Raw genomic sequence first — 21280 nt, 5'->3', positions numbered from 1 at the left:
TGCTCAGCTTATACCAACCATATATGGTGTCCTCATAATAATATCAGCAGCACTTACTCATCATACTTGATATGATAAATAATATCTTCATCAGTGTCCATATAATCTGAATAAGATGTGGAAGGTGCATTGTCCAAACTATTTGTATTTTCTCTAGAGTGATCTTGGCTTAAGTTCCCATTAGTCCTTTTGTAATTAGTGCCACTCTTTCCTTGAGCTTTTCCATTTTTATGTCCTTTTGTTGCGCATGTCACATTTTCTATATGAGCTTCAAACCAGGATCCAATAGTGACATCTCGGGCATCCACCAATTCATTTATCTAAAAATAAATTTGACATTTAGAGATTGTTATGCTGAAAAGGTAAACAACTAACTAAATGATGTGGACATTCTGAGCTATTTGTATTCTAGGTTATAATACAACTGCATTAGATTAACTGTAAATAGGTACTTTCTATCTTCACAATGCCATTCATAATCACCAAGATTTCTAATAACTTTTGGGTGTCTCCTCATTTTAGCCTGTGGAATTTCTAGTATTCACTACTTCCTTCATTAACATATTGTCCCTATACATGATTCCTTCTCAGAACAACCCTTAAATCCTTTAGCTTAGAAAACTGTTCTTTCCCCTTCCATCTTCCAAGGCAAGCATTTTTGCATATAATCTCTCTAAGGGAACAGTACATAAACTAGCCTTTCCAAAGTATCACTTCTTACACAATAAATGCAGTTACCCATTTGTTTCATAGAATCCAGATGTCTTCCCCCTAGGAAGCACTTCCGGATAATGATAATCACATCTTCCTAGTACTCAAAATTTTGCCACCTGGAAATGTTCTTCCCCTCACCCAAGCTAGCACTCCTATGGCAACAAAGATCACTAACTCACTAAGCCCCCTTAAAAACAACAAAAAGTTTTAAAGCTATCTTCATTCCTCTCACCTTGACAGCAAACCCCCCACCACCACCATTTTGTGAACTTTTCTCTTCTTCATTTTTTCAGTTAAACAAAAGCATCCTTTGTTGGTAGCTGAGTGCTTCCCAAAAGCACACATCTCTTTCTTAATAAAAAAGATTCATTTCATACTATCAGGAGACATCTCTAAACATATTTTGATGAAGTCAATGGTCACACTCCAGTGCACACTTATGTATTTACTATGTACAACATCCAGTGGTGTGAAAGCAGACTTCCACTCAAGCAACGGGACTTACCCTTCCTCTCCTCTCCCCCTACACCCTACCCTAAATCTATTCCGGAGGGTTCCCACCCCACCCTCTGGAGCAGATTTGGGTGGTGAACAGGGACTGCAAAGAAGTGCGGGAATTAGTTCCGCCAGCACTGTGTCTGCTGGCAGATGGACACAGTTGGATTCCACCCTATATTTATAAAACATTAACAGTAACATTGTTCTCTGGGAGTACAATGCTTACAGCAAAAATTATAAAATACAATTTAAAAACATAATATCATAACACAATAATTTGGAGCATAAAAATTTTGCAGTACAAAATTTCCAGACAGAATAAAAGCAGATAACAAATATAAAGCTCTCAAGTACGCTTGTATCTATCTACCTATATCTTTACTTATAGACAATGAACCTATTCCCACAGTTAAGTAGTTTGACAACAGAACACAACATGGAACACTATTTTTATCAATCCTAATGTCTCCTAAGCCAAATACTTTAATAAAATTATCATCAGGTCTTCAGCCTATTCTGAAAAAAGTTTAACTTCATACAACTTAGTTTTCTTAATATTTTTCCAAAATCATTCATTTGTCCTAATAAAACTAAGTACATTCATATTCTCTGTACTTTGAATACTGAAACATAAAGTATCAACATGGTGGATTCATACCAAGTATACACCATGAAAAAGGAAAGTAAACTCTCATATTAAACTACTCCAGCATACTACGATCAACTATAGTTCTTTCAATATGCCAGGCATGTTTCACCTACTAACATTCAAGCAGGTACTTTGCAATATATTTTGCAAAACTGCATTTTGAAGAGGAAAAGCAACTGGACTATTACTTTTTAAAATAATACTTTTTACGTAGGCATAAACGCAAATAAAACATTCTCTTGTAGACAAATGCAGAAATTGAAGAAGGCTTGTTCCCTACCTAAAATTGTAAGATGAACACACTTTTTAAAAAGTTTACAAAAGTTTACACTCATGCACACCCACACAAACACACCTACCCGTTCTCCACTATAATTCCCATTTCAGAAAGCTTCTCTTTATTATTATTTTTAAAAACTGCAATAGGGTTGCACACATTTGTATGTAACATATACTTAGTCTTCTAGGCAAACTTGTAAATAGCCACTTGTCTAGTCACCTATGGTAAGAACCTCCTGGCATTTAGGTATGCACATGGAATTGGAAACTACTTGTAGCTGAAGCAGCACAGAGTATCCATTTATATGACCCACCACTACATAGAATACTGATGAGAGCTTTGCTTCATTATCTATGGGGAACACAAAATTACTGTAATTTTGAACATGGATGACTGTCTAACCCAGGAGTAGGCAACTTGGTGCCCTCCAGATGTTTTGGACTACAATAAGCCCCAGCCAGCGTGGCCAATGTTCAGGGATTATGGGAGTTGCAGTCCAAAATATCTGGAGGGCACCAGGTTGCCTAATCTTGGCCTAAAGCATTACAATTTGCTTTCACCCAGAAAAGATTGGAGAGGAAGCATGTTGAGGGAAGGAGAGGAACGAAGAAAAAAATTCACACTGACCGAGGGATTGTGTAGTGCTGGAAAGAACAATGTTGACAGTCCTGGGGTCTGTGGGCTACTGAGCCCATGATACACAAAGGGCATCAAGAACACGATGGGATGAGGACTGAATTCATAAACTGATTTGAGCCTACCAGAAAAATACTTAGCTGCGTGTAATTAAACTATATTTTATAATTTACAGCCATGTGCCTTCCTGTCCCAGCCATAAGAGCACCAGCTCCACAATCTCCATTTTGTATGTTCCTGCCTACCTTGTCCTTCAAAGCTTGTTTACAGCTATTTCAGTGTCCACTCTCCATAGCCCCACTGTGGTAGAGAAGAGGAATGAGCAGAAGAGTGAGCCAGATGAAATTATCTCAAGGGATGGATCTGGCCAACAAGCCACCTACTAGATCACAATGAATTAGATCACAAAACTCAAACTACAGAATTAAATGGCACTATTTTGGCATAAGTAGAGTGAGGGCTATGACCTTAGGTGAGTTATTACACTGAACTCATGAGGCCTCGTAAAAGGCTTCTAAGAACTGAACTATTAACAATGCCTGAATTCCAGCTGCAGCGTATGTAGTTCAGTATCAGCAAATTTCTATGGTAACTGAATATTAAATGAGGCATGAGGAAAGGCTTCAACATTTTCAGCCAAATCAAACTAGCACACAGGCGAACTTGAAATACAGTCTGCAAAATCATATAAGAAAACTGGATTTGCATGCTTCTGAAACCGAATGAAAATAATATAATCAAAGATATTATCAAACATAGTTTACAGTCATAATAAAAGAATGACTGTAAAAGAAAATATGCTGTACTACACAGCAGCTTTTGTGATATTTTTCGTTTCTTCCAGTGCTGTGGTACCAAGAAAAAAAAGTCTAAATATGTTATGTTTCAGGTGTATTAAGCATTTAAAAACATATAATGTCCTCCAATAATAATGTCTGCTATTAAAACAGGAAAATATTAACAATAGACAAAATCTGAACCTGAACCAAGCATATAGTGCCCAGTGATAAGCTATCGTTTTAAATTATTATTTCAGGTAGGGTTCTGCCCTCCCTACCAGTAAAGTTTTCAAAATTATCACAATGAAGGCACAACATTACGCATGTTTAGATAGAAGAAAATCCTACAACTCCCAGCATTCCCCAGCCAGCCACATGCTGTCTAAACATGCATAGAATTGTGCCCTAAACCAACCACAATTTTAAAAACTGTCAGGATGACAGGAATATCAAGTTGACCAAAGAAAATAAAAGGTCACATGAATATTTCTTATTCCAATATTAGATAGATGGTGACCACATTAGGAATAATGAACTCGTCATTACTGTGCTCTGTTGTAATTAAATAAAACCTGGCACTTTAACCATCGTAGCCACATCACTACCTTATGACAAATTATGCCTTCTAAAATGAGGTGGAGTGGGCCAACCCCACATCCTGGAAGAAAACGCAAAGGCTGACGACCCCTTGCTACTTTTCTAGAATGTCATGCTAGTCTTATTGCCCTTATCAAAATGACTCCTGGAAATGAGAGAAACTCAGATGAGAACACAATAGCCAGTCTTCTTACCCATGTCAAGTATTTGGGAAATAATTCTGAATCACGAGCTGCCTTCACCAAACCCTTTTGATATCACAGAACTTTATGTCAGTATTGTTGCTTATTTATCGCGAAGGCTATTTATTCCTACAGTTGCCTCAACTAAGATAATCTTGGTTTGAATGCCCTCAATGTCATTTTGAATTTTATGCCGTTCTTCATCAATTTGTTATGATACTTGTGATCTTTTCAATAATTGATCTTTATTACTTTCTAAACCCTAAAATCCGTTTTCCCCAAACATCCCAACCTAATAAATATTTCATCTATAACTTCTTCAAACTTTCTAGTTATTCTTGATTCAAAGGATTTAGAATTTGTATCCATAATTTTTTTAATTCAGCTAGTGCTATCTCCATAAATTCCTCTAATGCTGGTTGTATCCTCTCATTTTAACTGATGTTTTCCTCTTAATTTGCCTTGTCTTCATGGTTATTCACACACCAAAATTAGATTTCATACTCTTTTTATAGATAAGAGCTAATTAACAATTCTCATCTTGAATCAGAAATTAATCTAGTTATTTTATTATTTATATTACATTATTTTTCGGCCGCCTTTAAGGATAGCACCCCCTCAAGACAATGTACAAGAAACAATAAATAATTTTTTTTACAATAATCAATATTACACAAAACCACGTGCTTAACACATTCAATATTCAGTTTTAGGGCTGCTGCAGACAGAACAATTCCACAGTTAAGCAACTGGGAGAGAGCCAGAGGGCTATGCACTCCCTCCCAGACCATGAATTCCTGATTTGGCCCAACTGTGATGACCCCTTATGTTGCAAGCAACATAAACCAAAGTTAGAGCTAAATTATCAAGTGTACCACTTAAACCAGACTCCAAAACCAGCTTCAAAACACTAGTTAGGCACAACTGCAGATAATGGCCATGTTTACACATAATACTAAACCATGATCAGTTTTAACCATGGTTTGTTGAACAAGCCAAGTTCAGTCTCGCAGATGAGCAAAGAAACTGCAGCTTGTTCCACCCAATCTTGGTTTCTTTTTCCCCTGTCTTCTCTGCCAGTACCTAACAAATATCCTGAATGCCTTTATGGCACACCTGTACTGGCATGGCCACACCATAACATCAGCTCCACTAGCCCAACAAACTTCTTTCCTATCTCTCATTCCTAGACACACCTGATTCCCAAATTTCTTAACCTTTTCCTACCATCCCAAAGGAAGTATTTTTTCCCTCAGCACGTCTCTTCCCTGCAACCCAATGTTAACATAGTAGAGTAGATTTTTGCCATTTATTCGGTCAACAAGGCACTAAGTATCATGCAGTCATGACTGAGACTGGTTTCGTTTGAGAGGTTTTGTTTAACCCTCTGTAAGTGTTAACAATCAGGGTAGCCTGCTGAGCTAAGTTGTGCTTTCAACATGTAGCCCTGAATAGATGTTAATAAAGTAACCAGAGGTCCCTTTACATTTTCCTCTCCTTACAAAGCTGCTGTGAAGCTAGGTGGGCTGGCTTAAGAGGAGAGGGCTTGTCAGGGAAGTCAGGTGGGAAAAGGAGCCTGTTGCCACGCAGGCTGAGGAGGAACAGCAAGTTCTGAAAAGAGCCAGCAAGAGTGGCTTAGCCTGGGGAGTGGTTTCATTTTCTAGTACCTCTTGCTTTGCTCCTCTGTAGCTGGGTAAGCAGCTGATGAAACAAACCAGGATGTAGCCAAAATCGGTTCAGACATAACGACAAACCATGGTTAATACAAGCTGAGATTCATAAACCAACTTCAATCCATGGTTTCAAATCATACTTTGTTGGCCAAAACTCACTTAGTTGCCCTGGAGAAGGTTCAGACACTACAAGCAAACCACAATTCAGCTAAACAAACCATGGCTTAGAGTTATGAGCAAATGCAGCCACTGTTACTACCACCATAAGAGATAACCACAATTAGGTCCAAGGGAAGAAATGCATACTCCAGAAGGAAGGTGGTGGAGTGGGGCATGAGGTAAAGTACCACCCCAGAACTTACTTTCTTCTTATTGCACAACCAAGATTAAGCAACTGACAGCATTATGTCTGTATCAGCTTTTGGACGACATTAAGGGATGAGGGAAATACAACCTGGGTTCTTCTTAGCTTCCACTCACGGAAGGTGCCCCACCTGATTTTTGGCAATCCCTCCTTCTCAGTCAGCTCCCCATACCACAGGCCAACCCATTCAGGAGGGGCTTTTCAGGGGGCTGCTATGGGGAGCAGGGGACAGGAAAGTCACCTGCAACCCATGCTTCTCTAGATCCAAGCCACCAGATTTAGAATATATTATATTTAAGATTTTTAAAACTGTTACAGTAGATTTGCTTCTATGGCACAGAGCTTCCACTTAGACATACATTAAATATACAAATATCAAATTTTACTTTAAAATTTAACATCACAATGGTCATGGAAGTAAAATTTACATAAGCAATTATATTAAAACCAGCAGATACAACCCAAGATTACCAAAAAAAAAAAAAAAAATTACAAATACCTTGTATCGTCCAATGCCAGGATCAATAAGAAACGAGCGGGCTGATGTAGATGGCAGATTAGATGATCCACTGTTTGCTCCTTGTTTTACTTTGTTCTTACAGTTGGCAACTGTGCAGGGACCAGGCTTTCCATCTTTATTAGTCAATGGAGTAGTAGGAGCCTCAGACTCTGAGCGTATCAGAAGTTGAACTATATCATTCAGTCCAACATTATAATCAAATAATGTATGTCCATCTTCAAGCTATCCAAAACAAAACCCAACAAAAAAGCAATCAGAAACTGCTGTTTTAAAAGCCTGTATCTTAAAAACATAAAGAACTACACCAATATACCGCTAAAGGATTTTCATACAAGGTAATTTATCCTATGTAAAAAACTGCATCAAGATCAACTGATACTAATAACAAATTACAATACAAACTGTAATACTTATTTGATATTTAAAAGATGACTTTGAGCTCATCTATGAAAAGCTATTCTGAACATAAAGCTCTAATACATCAAACTGTTATGTACGTTTGCTTCTCTGTTCATAACAAATGAAAGGGAGCACATCTAGCAATAAACAGTTATGGTAAAAATAAAGAGTTCTTCATTATACACTGATTAATCTATGGCCAACTGACTTACTAATAATTGTGATACAAATGTCTGATTACTTTTATCATTCACTTTTCCTAATAGCATTTCAATTTTTAAATCTAAAAAAGATGAGTATTTTTCAGTGATAAATGCACAACTTGGATCCAGTGCCCTTTCCACAAATGGAAGGGCTCCTTCCATTCATACAAGTGCTCCTTTCATTCACGGAAGGGACCCTGATCCACTGAAGGAATAAGGGTGAGGGAGAAATTTTCACCAATTCCCTATTCCCACTACAGAACCCCATGCCACTTCCCACACTGGTCCAAATGGTCCTGCAAACCTCCAAAGCACCTTCTCAGGGACCTCAGGAGGAAGAAAGAGCTGGCAGAAAATGCCTCCCACCCCTTCCTCCAACAGGAGCATCCCGTGAACAGAATTTTGCTCGCAAAAACTCTGGATCAGTTTAGTCTTCAGGGACACAAGCTTTGTGTTTTCTTCCTACTTTATATCTTTCTTTCTTTTTCATTTTGGGGCGACAATCCCGCATAGATTTACACGGATTTAACTACAGTTCATTCTTATTCTAGGTCCAGCAACTCTGACCATCACAGTGTTTGGTTCTGGAAGTGTTTTTTTAAAACATTTATATCTGTACCATAGTTCAATAAAAACTGTATGTACAGCAAAAACAGAAGTGTGACACTGTGTTAATAGTGTTCTTTTCCCACAAAAAGATGTAGGCCAGGACCCAAACCACCCCATGTTTGTTTTTTACTTTTCTTCTCTGAATAACTCCTCTATGTCACATGAGAATTTGCCTAAGTCTGTATGCAACCCATTTTTTTAATGTGCAAAGTTTTGTTGGTTTTTTTGTATAGAGAAGCACTGAGTCATGTGAATTGCTGGCTGAGCCAGCAAGTACCTAAAAGCTCAATTTTGACAGATATTCCAATCCTTTCACCAACATCACTTTCCTACCCAATATTAAAACCACAGAGCCCAACAGCAGCCACTGAAAATCAAGCCCTGCACTAGGTTCAGTTTCTGCAATGGAAGTCTGGAAACTCATAAAATAAAAACATCTTGTGGCACATGTATTATGGCATAAGTTTTTGAAGATACCATCTACTTCATCAGATGCTTCCGAAAAAGTCCCTCATCAAAGATTCCTGAGCAAATTTGGCAAAGAGGTCCTCTTATGGATCAGCAATTGGTTAGAAAACATTGCAGAAATAAAGTCAATTCTCACAAGGAAGGGATGTAACCAGTGGGGGTCCCACAAAGATCGGTATTAGGACCAGTTTTTAACTTGTTCACGAATTACCTTGAATTAGGGGCAAGTAGTGAGGTGGCTAAATTTGCTGATGACACCGAATTATTTAGGGTTCTTAAAACAAAAAAGGGACTGAGAAGCGCTCCAAAGGGATTTCTACAAACTGGGAGTAAGGGCATTAAAATAGCAAATGCACTTCAATGTGTAAATGTACAAGCAAATGTAAAGTGATGCACACTGGAGCAAAAGATCCCAACTTCATGTATACACTGATGGGATCAGTGATGTATATGCTGATGGGCAGTGATTGACCAAGAAATATCTTGGGGTTGTGGTAAAAACTGGAAAACAAGTTGTGGCTCGATGAAAATGTCGACCCAGATCAATGCTTCTGTCAAAAAGACAAATTCTATGGTGAGCATAACTTGAAAAGGAATTGAAAATAAAACTGCCAATATCATACGCCCTGTATACAAATCTATGATGTGACTACGTTGGAAATACTGTATACAGTTCTGGTCATCACACCTAAAAAAGGATATTGTTGAGTTGGAAAATGCACAGAGAAGTGCAACAAAAATGATCAAGGGATTGGAAAAACTCCCCTATGAGTAAACGTTACTATGTCTGGGGCTGTTTAGCTTAGAGAAAAGGCAAGCAAGAGGAGACATGAGAGAGGGGCACAAAATTATGCAAAATTATGGTGTGGAGAAAGTGGATAGGGATACATTTTTCTCCCTCTCTCATAATGCTAGAACCCAGGGTCATCCCATGAAGCTGATTGGTAGATTTAGGACAGATAAAAGGAAGTGCTTCTTCACACTTCGCATAGTTAAGCTATGGAATTTGCTATCACAAGCTGTAGTGATGGTCACCAGCATGTAAGTTTCTAAAAGGGAATCAGACAGATTCACAGAGGCTAAGGTTGTCCAAGTTTAATCCTCATGATGGGTATATATTATCTCCAGTATCTAATCCAGTATACTACTGTGTATCAGTTACTGGAGAACACAAATAGGAGGGTGCAATTGCACTAATGTCCTACTTGTAGGCTTCCCACAGACAGCTGGCTGGTCACAGTGACTGGGTTTGAATGATCAGTGGAGGAATAGAAGCCATCGTGGTTTCTTTTCCCCACCTGTGCTGCTCGCGCGCCATTTCCCTAACTCCCCTTGCTTCTGCATGGGTTGCCATGTCATCCAAATCCAGCGAGGTACATGGCTGAGGTGGCTTCCAAACCACCCTGCAACCCCTACAAGAAGTCATGGTTTGCAAGGTGATTTGGAAACCACCCCTGCCACATACCTCACTGGTTCAGATGACAGGGCAACCAGCGCAGTGGCAAGGGTAATTCAGGAAATGGCAGACATATGAGCAGCACATGGGGGGTGGGCAAATGAAGCTACTGTGGCTTCTTTTCCCTACTGATCGTCCAAACCTGGCCAGTGTGAACAGAATGCTGGACCAGACAGGCCTTTGGTCTGATTCAACATGGTTTTTATGTTCTTATGACAGTTGTTACAAAGTGTCCTTTTGTCCATAAAAGTTTATGCCATAACAGATTTGTCTGTTTTTAAGGTGGCACAAGATTCCTTGTTTTTTCTGCAACAGACTAACGCAGCTATCCCTCTGGAAATTCCTCAAGTGAATTTATGCATATCCATCTGCAAGCTCTAAAGGAGGGGTAAGGGAACACTCAGCATTATGAAAGATTCTTGAAGCAAGTGCTTTAGCAGCCATTGGCAAAGGCCAATGCAAATTTTTACTTCCATCTTGGTTATTACTATTTCAAACTTTGAAAAGCAAGAAGATTTCCAGGGAAGATTATATCTGCATAACAACTCAGTCCCTTAGAATATATATTCCAACCCTCCAGTCTATGGTTTTAACCATGTCATTATTTCTTGCCCCTCTCAGAAGTTGAACTATATCATTCAGTCCAACATTATAATCAAATAATGTATGTCCATCTTCAAGCTATCCAAAACAAAACCCAACAAAAAAGCAATCAGAAACTGCTGTTTTAAAACTGCTGTTTTAATATACTCAAGCACTGAGACCATAAATATTACCTAGTTACACCATTTTTTAGAATAGAGGTTAACTCTCTACTGAAGCAACTTTATACAACTGCTTCATAGCTAGGAATGAAAAAATCCAGCTCTTCCTAACAGATGACCACTGTTTACTGGTAGAGCACATGCACTGGAAGCAAATGGTCCCAGGTTCAGTCCTTGGTATTTCCAAGTAGGGCTATGAAAAATTCCTATCTCAAACCCTAGAGAGCTACTGCCAGTTGGTATAGATAATACTGAGGTAGAGGGACCAGCAGACTGACAGCAGCTTCCCATTTTCTTATTTTATTTTAATAATGATCATGTTAACATTGCATTTGGGAAATGTTAACCAATGTTAATTAGTTGGATCCAGACTCTATCACATTTAGGTTAGATCTTCTGAAATCAAGTGGACAAGTTAGTTGTTAGTCCCAATACTTAGTCCCATTTATTTCAATATGTTTATTCTAAGCATGAATAAGTCTGAACACAATCAATATTTTATGTAGTTACTAGAAGGTATGACATTCCAATTTAATGTAAGATCGCTCAGTTCACCTTTTTCAATTATAGAGGGTTTTTTTTTCCTGTTTGTAACTATTGGATATGGTTGCTGCTGTTGTTTTTTAAATTAACCTTGGAGATCTTATATTAAACCCTCTCTAGTAAACAGGTTCACAGTACACTGTTATGATGTCTCCAGGAAGGCTAAAAAAAAATAATATATATAGTTACACTGCCATTCTTAAGCTCAAACTGATGTCCATCATTAAACAAAGGCTTGAGGACTTCCTTTTCTACTATGAAGAAACTATGTGACAGCTGGATACTACTAGAAGGAATTCTGTAGTTCTGTCTCTCCCCACCATTACTCCGCTGCAGAGCTCCCCTGTAAGATGAAATATAACAGCAACAGACTATACAACTCTAGCATTAGGGGCTATACATGGACATGTATTCTGATACATACATACATACATATATAACCCCAATGCATTGGTAGATTAAAGACAGTGTCTACTCTTAACAGTAATAATAATGATTTCACTTCTACCTGGCTTCCCTATTTTCACTGTAGGGCAGCTAGTTGGTGATTTGGGCATCATTAGTTAATGGAGGAATTCAGACTGTCGTTAAACAAAAGGAAAGGAGAATGGAATGCATCAATCCTGCTACCCACTTAATGTAACAAAAGAGCAGATTGTCTTAGGGACAATCACACCTTTGAGAGTAAAACCACAATGGTAGTTGTGAACATTTACACTTTATTGTAGACACAGGAATGGAAGAAAAAATCCACCTGGGAAATGGCAGATTCCAGTAATTAGACTTGGTAGAGTTATCTATTTCAAAGGGTTTTCATAAGCATCAACTTTTACAGCAGCAAACGTTTCAGCATCAGCTCACTATAACACAAGCTTTTATTAGGTATATTTAAAAAAATTCAGTTCTTGTAAATTAATGCTTTAAATCAAAGGTGCAAAAAGTGTGGTCTGTGGGCCACAGCCCTGCCTGATGACTCCCAAAGCCCCCAGCCTTATCAGTCACCAAAAAAAAACACAACAGCACTGCCCCCACAAAGAGGTGGGGGGAACTGGCTCAGTTCCTTCCAAGACACCCTAGGAAGGGGGCTTCTATGGCAGGAACCACAGAGCCCACCAAGTGTCCCAGATCATCTCCTGGAAGACAATGTGCCACAGTGTGACTGTGTGTGTATAGCCCCTGGCAGACACTCAATGCAGCCCTCAGGGCCAAAAAATGCTGCATACCCCTGAAATTTGAAAATATACTAGTCAAGTGGCCAGCTCTAGAATGGCAGGACAAAACAGTATAGGTTTCTTTCTAGGAAGTTCCATGTTTATGTGATCATTTAGCTGCTTCTACCTTATCTAGCTGCTTGGAAACCACCCTTCCCAATTACTGTTTATTCTAGCAAGTACAGGGCAGAAATAGCAGCTAACCTAGATAGCTGCATTCCTCTGAATCTTCCCTCAAGATACTTGTGCACTATGAGTAAAGTTAAGTCTCTTGACATTTTTCAAGGATCCAGTTTTCAAGGACCCCACCCCCACTCCCCAGCATATCAGTACTAAAAACTTTATGGTACTTCCTTTTCTACATTAAGGATCATGAAACTAAACAACTGTATAATGTAGCAGCCTAAGGAGGTCTTGCTATACTAAAAGCAATTAGTTTGTTTTAGAATTAAAGTGGCATTATCAAGATATGCACTGTGCCCTTTAAGGATAGTACTATCATTAATCTTTGCTATACAGTTCCATACAACGGCTTGGATGTCCAAGGTAACATGCTTCTGTTCTAAGACAGAGATTCAAACCACCCAAAATGAGTACTTCCACTGAAATAGTTAATGTGACCCTGCCCCAAATGCAGATGTTTCACACATTACACAGCAGTATTTACTGGGGATGAGCATTCAATTCAGCCAAAACCTGAGCTGAATCAGGACCCTTCAGACTGTTTCTAGTGCTTGCCAAGTGAAGCGGACCTCCTTCTGAAGTGACTTGAACTGACGCTAGACCCTGCATGAGGCTTTCTTTCTGGCTGAATGTCTCCCTCCCTCCCTCACACACACACGCTCTCTCTCATACTCACTTCATTCATACTTTACATCTTTAGGTCTACAAACTACCACCTCCCCACATGGTTTGTATCTCACTGGCAGCCACACCATGCAAAACCAGGACCCAATTCATGTACTCCATGTAAAAGGTTTGTCCAATAAATTATCTTCATGAGGTAGCAATTATCTCAGACAATACAAGGAAAAAATACTACGCTTCTCTTACACCAACCTTCCCCAATGCCTCCCTTACTCCAGCCCTGTGGATGTTTTGGACTACAACTCCCATTTGTCGGTCAGTATGGCACTGATCGGTGATGATAGGAGTTATAGTCCAAAGCATCTAGAGGACACTGTGTTAAAGATGACAGTGTTTTAAGAAATATCAACTTCTGAGGTATGATTTAAGAAATGTCAACAATATTTGAGAACATCTGAGGACCTGCAAGATCTGTTTGAGAGAAACATGTCTGTGCCGAGGACAAGAAAGAAGCCAGCGTCAACTCCCCCCGCAACCCCTGTATCAAAAGTTTTGAGAACAGAAGATATAGGGGAGTTATTTACTCTGATAAAGACTTTATCTTCGCAATTTATGGAGCAAGCCAAAAGACTGGATTTAATCCAAAATTCCATCACCGCCTTGCAAGGAGCTGTAGATTTAATTAATGCGTCATGGCAAAAAACGGAGATGAAAATTAATGAGCTAGAAGACCGAGCGGCAGGAAATGAAACTATGACACAAATTTACTTTAAAAATGCCTCTGGTAAAATTTCTCAACTGGAGGCCTTCACAAGGCGATCCAACGTACATATTATTGGGATTAAAAATCTGTCTAATGATGTAAAATTGCCTATTTTTGTGGATAAACTTTTGCATGAGATACTCCCTATCCCATCTGATTATTTACTTGATATTGAGCAGGCATTTCGTGTGCCAAATGCTAAAGGGACTGATTACATGATCACAGTCCAATTTGCAAAAATCTCCACAAAGAATTATATCCTGTGTTTGGCAAGAGAGGGTGGAAGCCTTTCCTGGAAACAAGATAAAGTTATGTTATTTCCAGACTACATCAAAGAGGTGGCGAATAAAAGAAGGCAATTTATCAAAGCAAAAAATATGGCAAAACAAATGAACTTACAATATTACTTAAAATATCCTGCTACACTTTGTATTGTGTCTGAAGGTCAGATGACGAAGTTTCTAAATCATGAAATGGCGGAGGCATGGCTGAACGTAAAAATGCGTGAGAATTCTGTTACAACCCCATGAACTGGAATCTTTAAACATGCTTGGTTAACTGCTTGTGTTTAGTCTACATGATCCAGGCTAGGTCAGAAGATAAATGATTATACATATATTTGTTTATTCTCTTTCATCTTTCTTGCTTGCTTTTCTTTATATTTTTTATTTCAAAATAGATATGGTATGCTGTTTATTTATTAATTTGTTTGAGGGTAATTGTGTACATGCATTTATATATAAAATATATTACTGATCATTGAAGGTTTATTTTAAGTTTTATTATATAACACTATATTTCTTCTAATTATTATTATTATTAATATATGCTACTGGGAATGAACTGTAGACATGTTTCTTTGATAGAAGATTGATGAGATGATATTGAAATGTAAAGTTGTTTATTAAAATGTAAGATTGTTAAGGTTATATAGTTTTTAAAATAGAATGACATTGGAGGGCAGAGGGCTTTGGAGTTTAAACTCAATTCTTTAAAGGGGAGGGAGAGGGAAGGAAGGAAGGAAGGAAGGGGAAAGAATCTTCTTTTCTTTACTTCCTTTCCTCCTCCCTTTTCCTTTTGTTTTCTTTTTCCTTCTGTTTTTGTTATTGTGGTGTCCTCATCAGAATAGTGTATTGTTGGGAAATTGTAGTATTGATCAGGTTGTTGGTAATTTTGGTATTGTTTATTTCATTTATAAAGAAAATAAATAAAAATATATTTAAAAAAGATGACAGTGTTTATACATTAGTCTTCATTATCAACTGTAATGGGGATTAAATACACAAATATTCAATATTCAAAGTTCTGGTCTTAACCTTTAAAGCTTTTAATGGCTTGAGACCAGGTTACCTGAAGAACCACCTTCACCCATACAATCCTGCCTGTATGACAAGATTACCTGGGGGGGGCGGGGGTCTTTTCAAGTGCCTTACATTAAGACAGTGAGACTGGTGTACATTAGAGAAAGGGCCTTCTCGGCAGTGGCCCCAAGTCTTTGGAACTCCCTTCTAATAGACTTATGCCTTTCCCCTTCTACTCTAGCTTTTAGCCAAGCCTTGAGGGCCTTTCCTTCAAGCTGCCTTTGGTTGATACAATAGCTTATATCAGAAGAGCAACTTCACAAGTAATTCTGGACATCTGATGTTATCTTTAAACTGTACCTTGCTGTCTCACTTTTGGGGGTAGAGCATAGCCCTGAAAAGCATCTTAAAAATATTTGAAATAAGACAGCATTTGCTCACATTAATCCGTTGTTACCCTGACCTCTCCTTTCCTTGAGGTTTTCTCCTTCAGCAAGTCTGAAGTTCAGATTGTGAGCTCTTTGGGGCAGGGAGATTGTTACTCTATAAAGCACAATATAAGTCTTTTTGCTTCTTTTTTTCAGTGCTAAATGCTTCTGTCATCAAACATAGTGCTACAGTATAGCCCCCTGCCCTCCATGTGTCCAGATGTTAACTTATCCAGACATTAATTTTCTGGGCATTCAGAGTACCTGACGCCCCCTCAGATATGGAGTATCTGAAACCCCCTCCAACATAACTTTACACTGAGAAGTCAAGAGGTATTTTCTTTTCCCAAATAATATCTGGACCCTGTAAAGATGAGGCCTCTCTCATCACCCATCTAGCACACTGAAGATGTGGAATAATACCAACAGGTTCAGTCCTCAACTGAGCAATAGCAGAAGCAAGTCCTCTCTTACCCATCAATATGTGAGCATGACTGTGCAGAGGAAGGCTCAAGAATGATCCTCTGTACCAGTAAAAGTTCAAGAATGCCAAAAACCATGCAGGTGGAGGATACATCCCATCTGACTGGAAGAAGTGGAGGACAGGAAGGAAGGTAAAACAATTCATAATAAAGAACAATATGCCTCACCTTCATTAGAGCAGCCCAACCTTTCCAAGTAATGGGGAAGGAGCTAGTATAAACAAAAAGAAAATCATGCAGCCTCATAGCAATGGGAGCACAGGCACAGATTTTCCTATCATGACTGATCAGGGGCAGCTTAGAAGTGAAAAGGAGTTTTTGGCCACCTAATGCGAAGAGAAAAGTCATTGGAAAAGACCCTGTTGCTGGGAAAGATTGAAGGCAAAAGGAGAATGGGACAGCAGAGGATGAGATGGCTAGATAGCATCATCGATGCAATGAATATGAACTTGAGCACACTCCGCGAGAGAGCGGAGGACAGGAAGGCCTGGCGTGCTATGGTCCATGGGGTCACGAAGAGTCGGACACGACTTAACAACAAAAAATAGTTGACACTCATGAGGCCCTGTTTAGTAGATGCAAAACATTGGGGAAGCCATGATTCTATTCCCCACCATTAATGGAAGAAGCATAGAAATCCCTTCACTTTCAGTCTGTAGACCCTTGAAGGGTTGGGGAGAAGCACCTTCAGGTTATCTAAGAAAAGCTCACCTTTCTATCAGGCAGGCCCGATGAACTTGTAATGGAAGCACCGAGCAGTCACACCACACCTGTGTAGAAGCATATGCAAACTGATGGGGTGAAGTTCTTCCTTCACTACCCAGAGTACTTTCTTGGAGTATATCCTGGGCATAGGAACAAAAATGTCCCCTTGAAAATCCCCCTCTGCTCAACATATTCCCTTCAAACCATAGATCAACATCAGAGTGAGCGTATTCGCACTGGTCATTTACTGTGATTCTGCATCATATTTTACTACCATTTTAACACTGTTCTAACATGGGAGAAGTTTAAATCCAGTTGTGGTAGGGCACTTGCTATTATCCATCCTATCATCTTAGCAGGAATGCAGCCTGAAAAAACAAGTTATTTGTTATTTATGATTTGTACCCCACCTTTCTACCAGAAAAAATGGTACTCAGGGCAGCCTACAGTCATAAGTAAAACTTAATTAAAACAATAAAAAAACACATGCATTAAAACACAATTAAAAACACAACATAATAAAACAGCATCCACCCAACAGGCCCACTAACACACCAGAGGCCTGGTTAAATAAAAAGGTATTTCCTGTCTGCAGAAGGACAACAGAGAGGGAGCAAACCTAACCTCCCTCGGCAGGAAGTTCCACAGCCTGGAAGTGGCCACCAAGAAGACCCTCTCTTGCATCACCACCAAATGCGCCTCTGAAAGCAGTATCAAAAGAAGGGCCTCTCCCAAAGATTTTAAGACCCAGGCAGGCTCATATGGCGGAAGGCAGTTTTTCGAGTGCGAAGTCCTAAGTTACAATTTTGGACTTTCATGCAATCAGTTTCTGAAAAGTCATGCAATACTACATGCTTTATAACTACTAGGAAACATCAAAACTAACTGGTGCTATTCTCAATTTGACTAGGGACATTTTATCCAAGAGTATTTGGTAACAAACAAAAAACGTGTTCAGCAGTTACTCTTAGCCTGCAAATACAAAAACTGCAGAGATTTTGCACAGCAGCAATACTATTCTAGAGCACCCATCACAGCACATTGTATTCCATACGTGTTATGTGCAGTGGCTTACAGGTCTCAGGTGCACTGAATGAGCATGCCCAGGAGCCATAAAAGGTCTTGCATGGACATGTCTCAAGTGCAGGACAGAAGAGATGTTTGGGTGACCAGCCATGCAAAGTATTTCCAGACCTGCCCAAGTATCAGCAGGATTTTCTACAATAGCCTTGATTCCTTTTGTTAAGAGGTATCCAAGGAGTTTTTATAATTAATATTCACAAGTATCTGTTCGGATCATTCTGCTGCATCTTAAGCAGCATTCTTTGCACACTTGGTCTCATCCTCAGTCCTTCGTGGTCCATTAGAAGACTGGTCGTAACATGTTCCAGGGCAGAGAGGCATATTTACATCCTACTTCATTTAAGAGATTTATATGCTGCTTACCACCTTTAAAAAAAATTCTTTACAGAGCTTATGACCCCACAAATCCTAATGATTTATATATGTATGTATGGAAGCGTGTATGGTTAGAGCTAGCCACCCACTGCCAGAAAATGGTGGTTGAAACGGCACAATGACTGAGCCACGTGACAGAGGTGTAATTCAATGAAGTAGGAATTGGGAGGGGGTCTAATCACCCTCCCTCCCAGGCAGCCCACTGTGCACCCTTAACATCGGCTCCAGAGTTGGGGAGCATGGGGGGCTGTAGCGGGAAGGAGAGAGGGAGAAAATCCTATCGCATGAACAGATTTCCACTTGCAGATTGACTCCATCCTAAACGTTTAATGAAAACCAGCTTGCATTAACGTCCATAAACGTTTAGACAGGACTCAAAACACCTTCTCAGTGCCATTTGGGAAAACCCACTTAGTGAAAAATGGTGCGAGAGAGTGATTGTAAAACTCATTAGAGGTCGAGAGATTGCACCCAGGTACGATTTTGCGCCTGCGGCTTTGAGAAAGGCTGGCCTTTCTCCCAGTACAGCCAGCGGTCCTCCACGCAAGGAGGATGGAGTAGAACGCAGAGGAAGTGGCGAGAAAGAGGCGGGCGAAGACGAAAACAAGGAGCGCTTTCCTTGACCAGCTGCCACTTCCATGGGCAGGCAGCTGAGGGGCGCGGAGAAAGTACCAAAAGTTTCTGGAGGCCGTTGAACCACCGGAAGTAGCGTGAGGCACCAGCGAAGCAGCCCGCGCAACCTGCCTCATCCCTTCCCTTCCCCCGCCCCGAGGCAGGCTGTGGCGGCGGCGCCCGGCGCCCCCACCCCAACGCAGCGATGCCCCGGCCCACCAAGCCGCAGGCGAGGGGCTGGGGCGCCCGAGCACAGCGAGCCACGGCTCTGGAAGCGGAGCGTGGGGGCGGGGCGGGGCGCGACGGAACGGCCGCCCCCCCCGCCGCCCCTTCCCCTCCCGCGGCACAAAGGCGCCCTCGGGTTGCTTCCTTCGCCTCCGGTGAGGAAGCAAGTCAACGAAAGCCTAGAGGAGAAGCGCCACCAGCGCCCGGGGAGGGGGGAGTGTCACGGCCGCCTCACCTGCTTGCCCCGGTAAAAAAGGCGCTGGCGGTCGGGGCTCACGCGGAAGGTCTCCTGGATCTTCTCGCGCAGGCTCTCGATCTTGGTGAGGCGGCTGAGGTCGTCGATGGTCTGGGTCTGGGTCCCGTCGATGGTGCGGACCTGGATCCACATGGCGCGCTCCCGGAGGAGGGAATGGGGAAGGGAAAGGCGATTCCCGCCTCTGGGTTTTGCGGCTCGCCAAGGCGGAGTAGGAAAGGGAGGGACGGAGAGAGGCAGAGGGGGAAATCCCCTTCCTTGCTCCCGAGGACCACCGCGAGCCTCTTCAACTGCCGGCTGGCCTTCCTCCCTGCCCCGCCAGCCGCCCGGTCCCTCCTCCAGCCGCCGCCCCCCCCCCCGACACACGCGCAAGCGGCAACGGCTGGCTGAGGCAAGCGCCAAATGGCGGCGGAGCCTGTCAGAGCTCAGCGCCGGGAGCTGCCCGGCGAGGCGCAGCTAGCGGGCGCCGGCGGGGGCCATGTCCTAACCCCGAGGACTGTTTACCAGGCGCCGCGGCTCTCACATGGAGGTCACGGCGCCAACGCCGCTCTCGCGAGAGAAACGCCGACCACCGCAGCCGCCGCTCTCCACGCGCCCCCACCCGCCTCGCCACGACCTTAAAGAGATAGCGACGGCGAGCGGGGCGGGGGCGGGGAAGAGGCGCGCGGGGGCGGGCCTTGACGCGCTCCAGCCGCGTTCGCGCCTCTCCGAGCGCTCGGGATGCGAGGCCACGCCCATCTCGCGCTGCCTCGAGGCGCCCGACCTGAGGCGCGTCGTGATTTAGGCTGCTGCTGCTGCTGCGGGCGGGACGGGGCGCTTCGGGGCTCGCGACGCGTCGGGCGGCTCCCGCCGATCCTGAGCATCCGTAGACAATCCTAAGGATTTTAATTGCGTTCATGGAGTGGGGGAGGGGAGTAAGTCCGATCCCATGCATGGCTACTCGGAAGTCCCACAGAACCGAGTTCTGTGGGACGCATTTCGTCCCAAGTAAGCGTGCAGACGATTGCAATCATATCTACGCTTACTGGAAAGTAAGGCTAATTGAACCTAGCGGGACTGATCTGCGAGGGAAACGTCGGATCTAGTACATTAAAAAAAAACAACACGCAGGTTTTCCTGAAGTCGTTTTTTTTTCTCCCCCAAACCACTACTAAATCACAAATCATGTCTGTGGCCATATGACAGACCTGATAAGCCCATGCTGGTATGGCATAAAAAAAGCATGGATCGTCTGAATTTTTGCGCTGGATGGCACCAAAAGCATCATTAAATTGCAGATCACGTCCGTGTCTACAGACTGCACCATTATAATCCAGCGCTTCACAGCACAAGGCACCGATCCTCCACTGCGACAGGACTATATCCATATCTATGGGCTGCACTATAAAAATCACGGATTTTTAATCATAGGGAGTCCCCCAAAATCCACTGGTAATTTACCATTTGAATCCATCTCCACAGACAGCACCATAAAAACAACAGATTGATCAGTTCCCGGAGTTGCCATGGTGCAAAAACATGGATCCTCTGAATTCTTACATGGAACGCCTCACAAAACTGACATATCACAGAACACAGCCCTTCCCACAAACCATAAAAAAATCACGGATCCATCACTTCTTTCAGCCACCATAGTGCAACTATATGAAGCCAAGGAATAGAACTTCATGGATCCTCTGGACTTTTAAGGCACTTATCCAC

General features: G+C 41.6%; 1 protein-coding gene across 1 annotated transcript in view; it reads right to left on the bottom strand.

Moving 5' to 3' along the window:
• The window catches only part of UHRF2 (ubiquitin like with PHD and ring finger domains 2), a 78779-nt gene extending 58459 nt beyond the window's left edge, over nt 1-20320 (bottom strand). Inside the window, exons 1-3 of the mRNA XM_084834470.1 lie at nt 19562-20320; nt 6872-7114; nt 58-320 (exon numbers count right to left, since the gene is read on the bottom strand). Coding sequence (XP_084690596.1) covers nt 58-320; nt 6872-7114; nt 19562-19714 — 659 coding nt within the window. The 5' untranslated portion in view covers nt 19715-20320. The remainder of the gene's footprint in view (nt 1-57; nt 321-6871; nt 7115-19561) is intronic.
• Between the last annotated feature and the right edge of the window lie 960 nt (nt 20321-21280).

This window comes from Heloderma suspectum, chromosome 2, assembly GCF_057233095.1.
Source record: "Heloderma suspectum isolate Gila_16-S chromosome 2, 16-S_ref, whole genome shotgun sequence".
NCBI classification, from domain to species: Eukaryota; Metazoa; Chordata; class Lepidosauria; order Squamata; family Helodermatidae; genus Heloderma; species Heloderma suspectum.
Note: the sequence above shows the minus strand (reverse complement) of the source record. Positions and strands in the feature narration are given on the sequence as shown.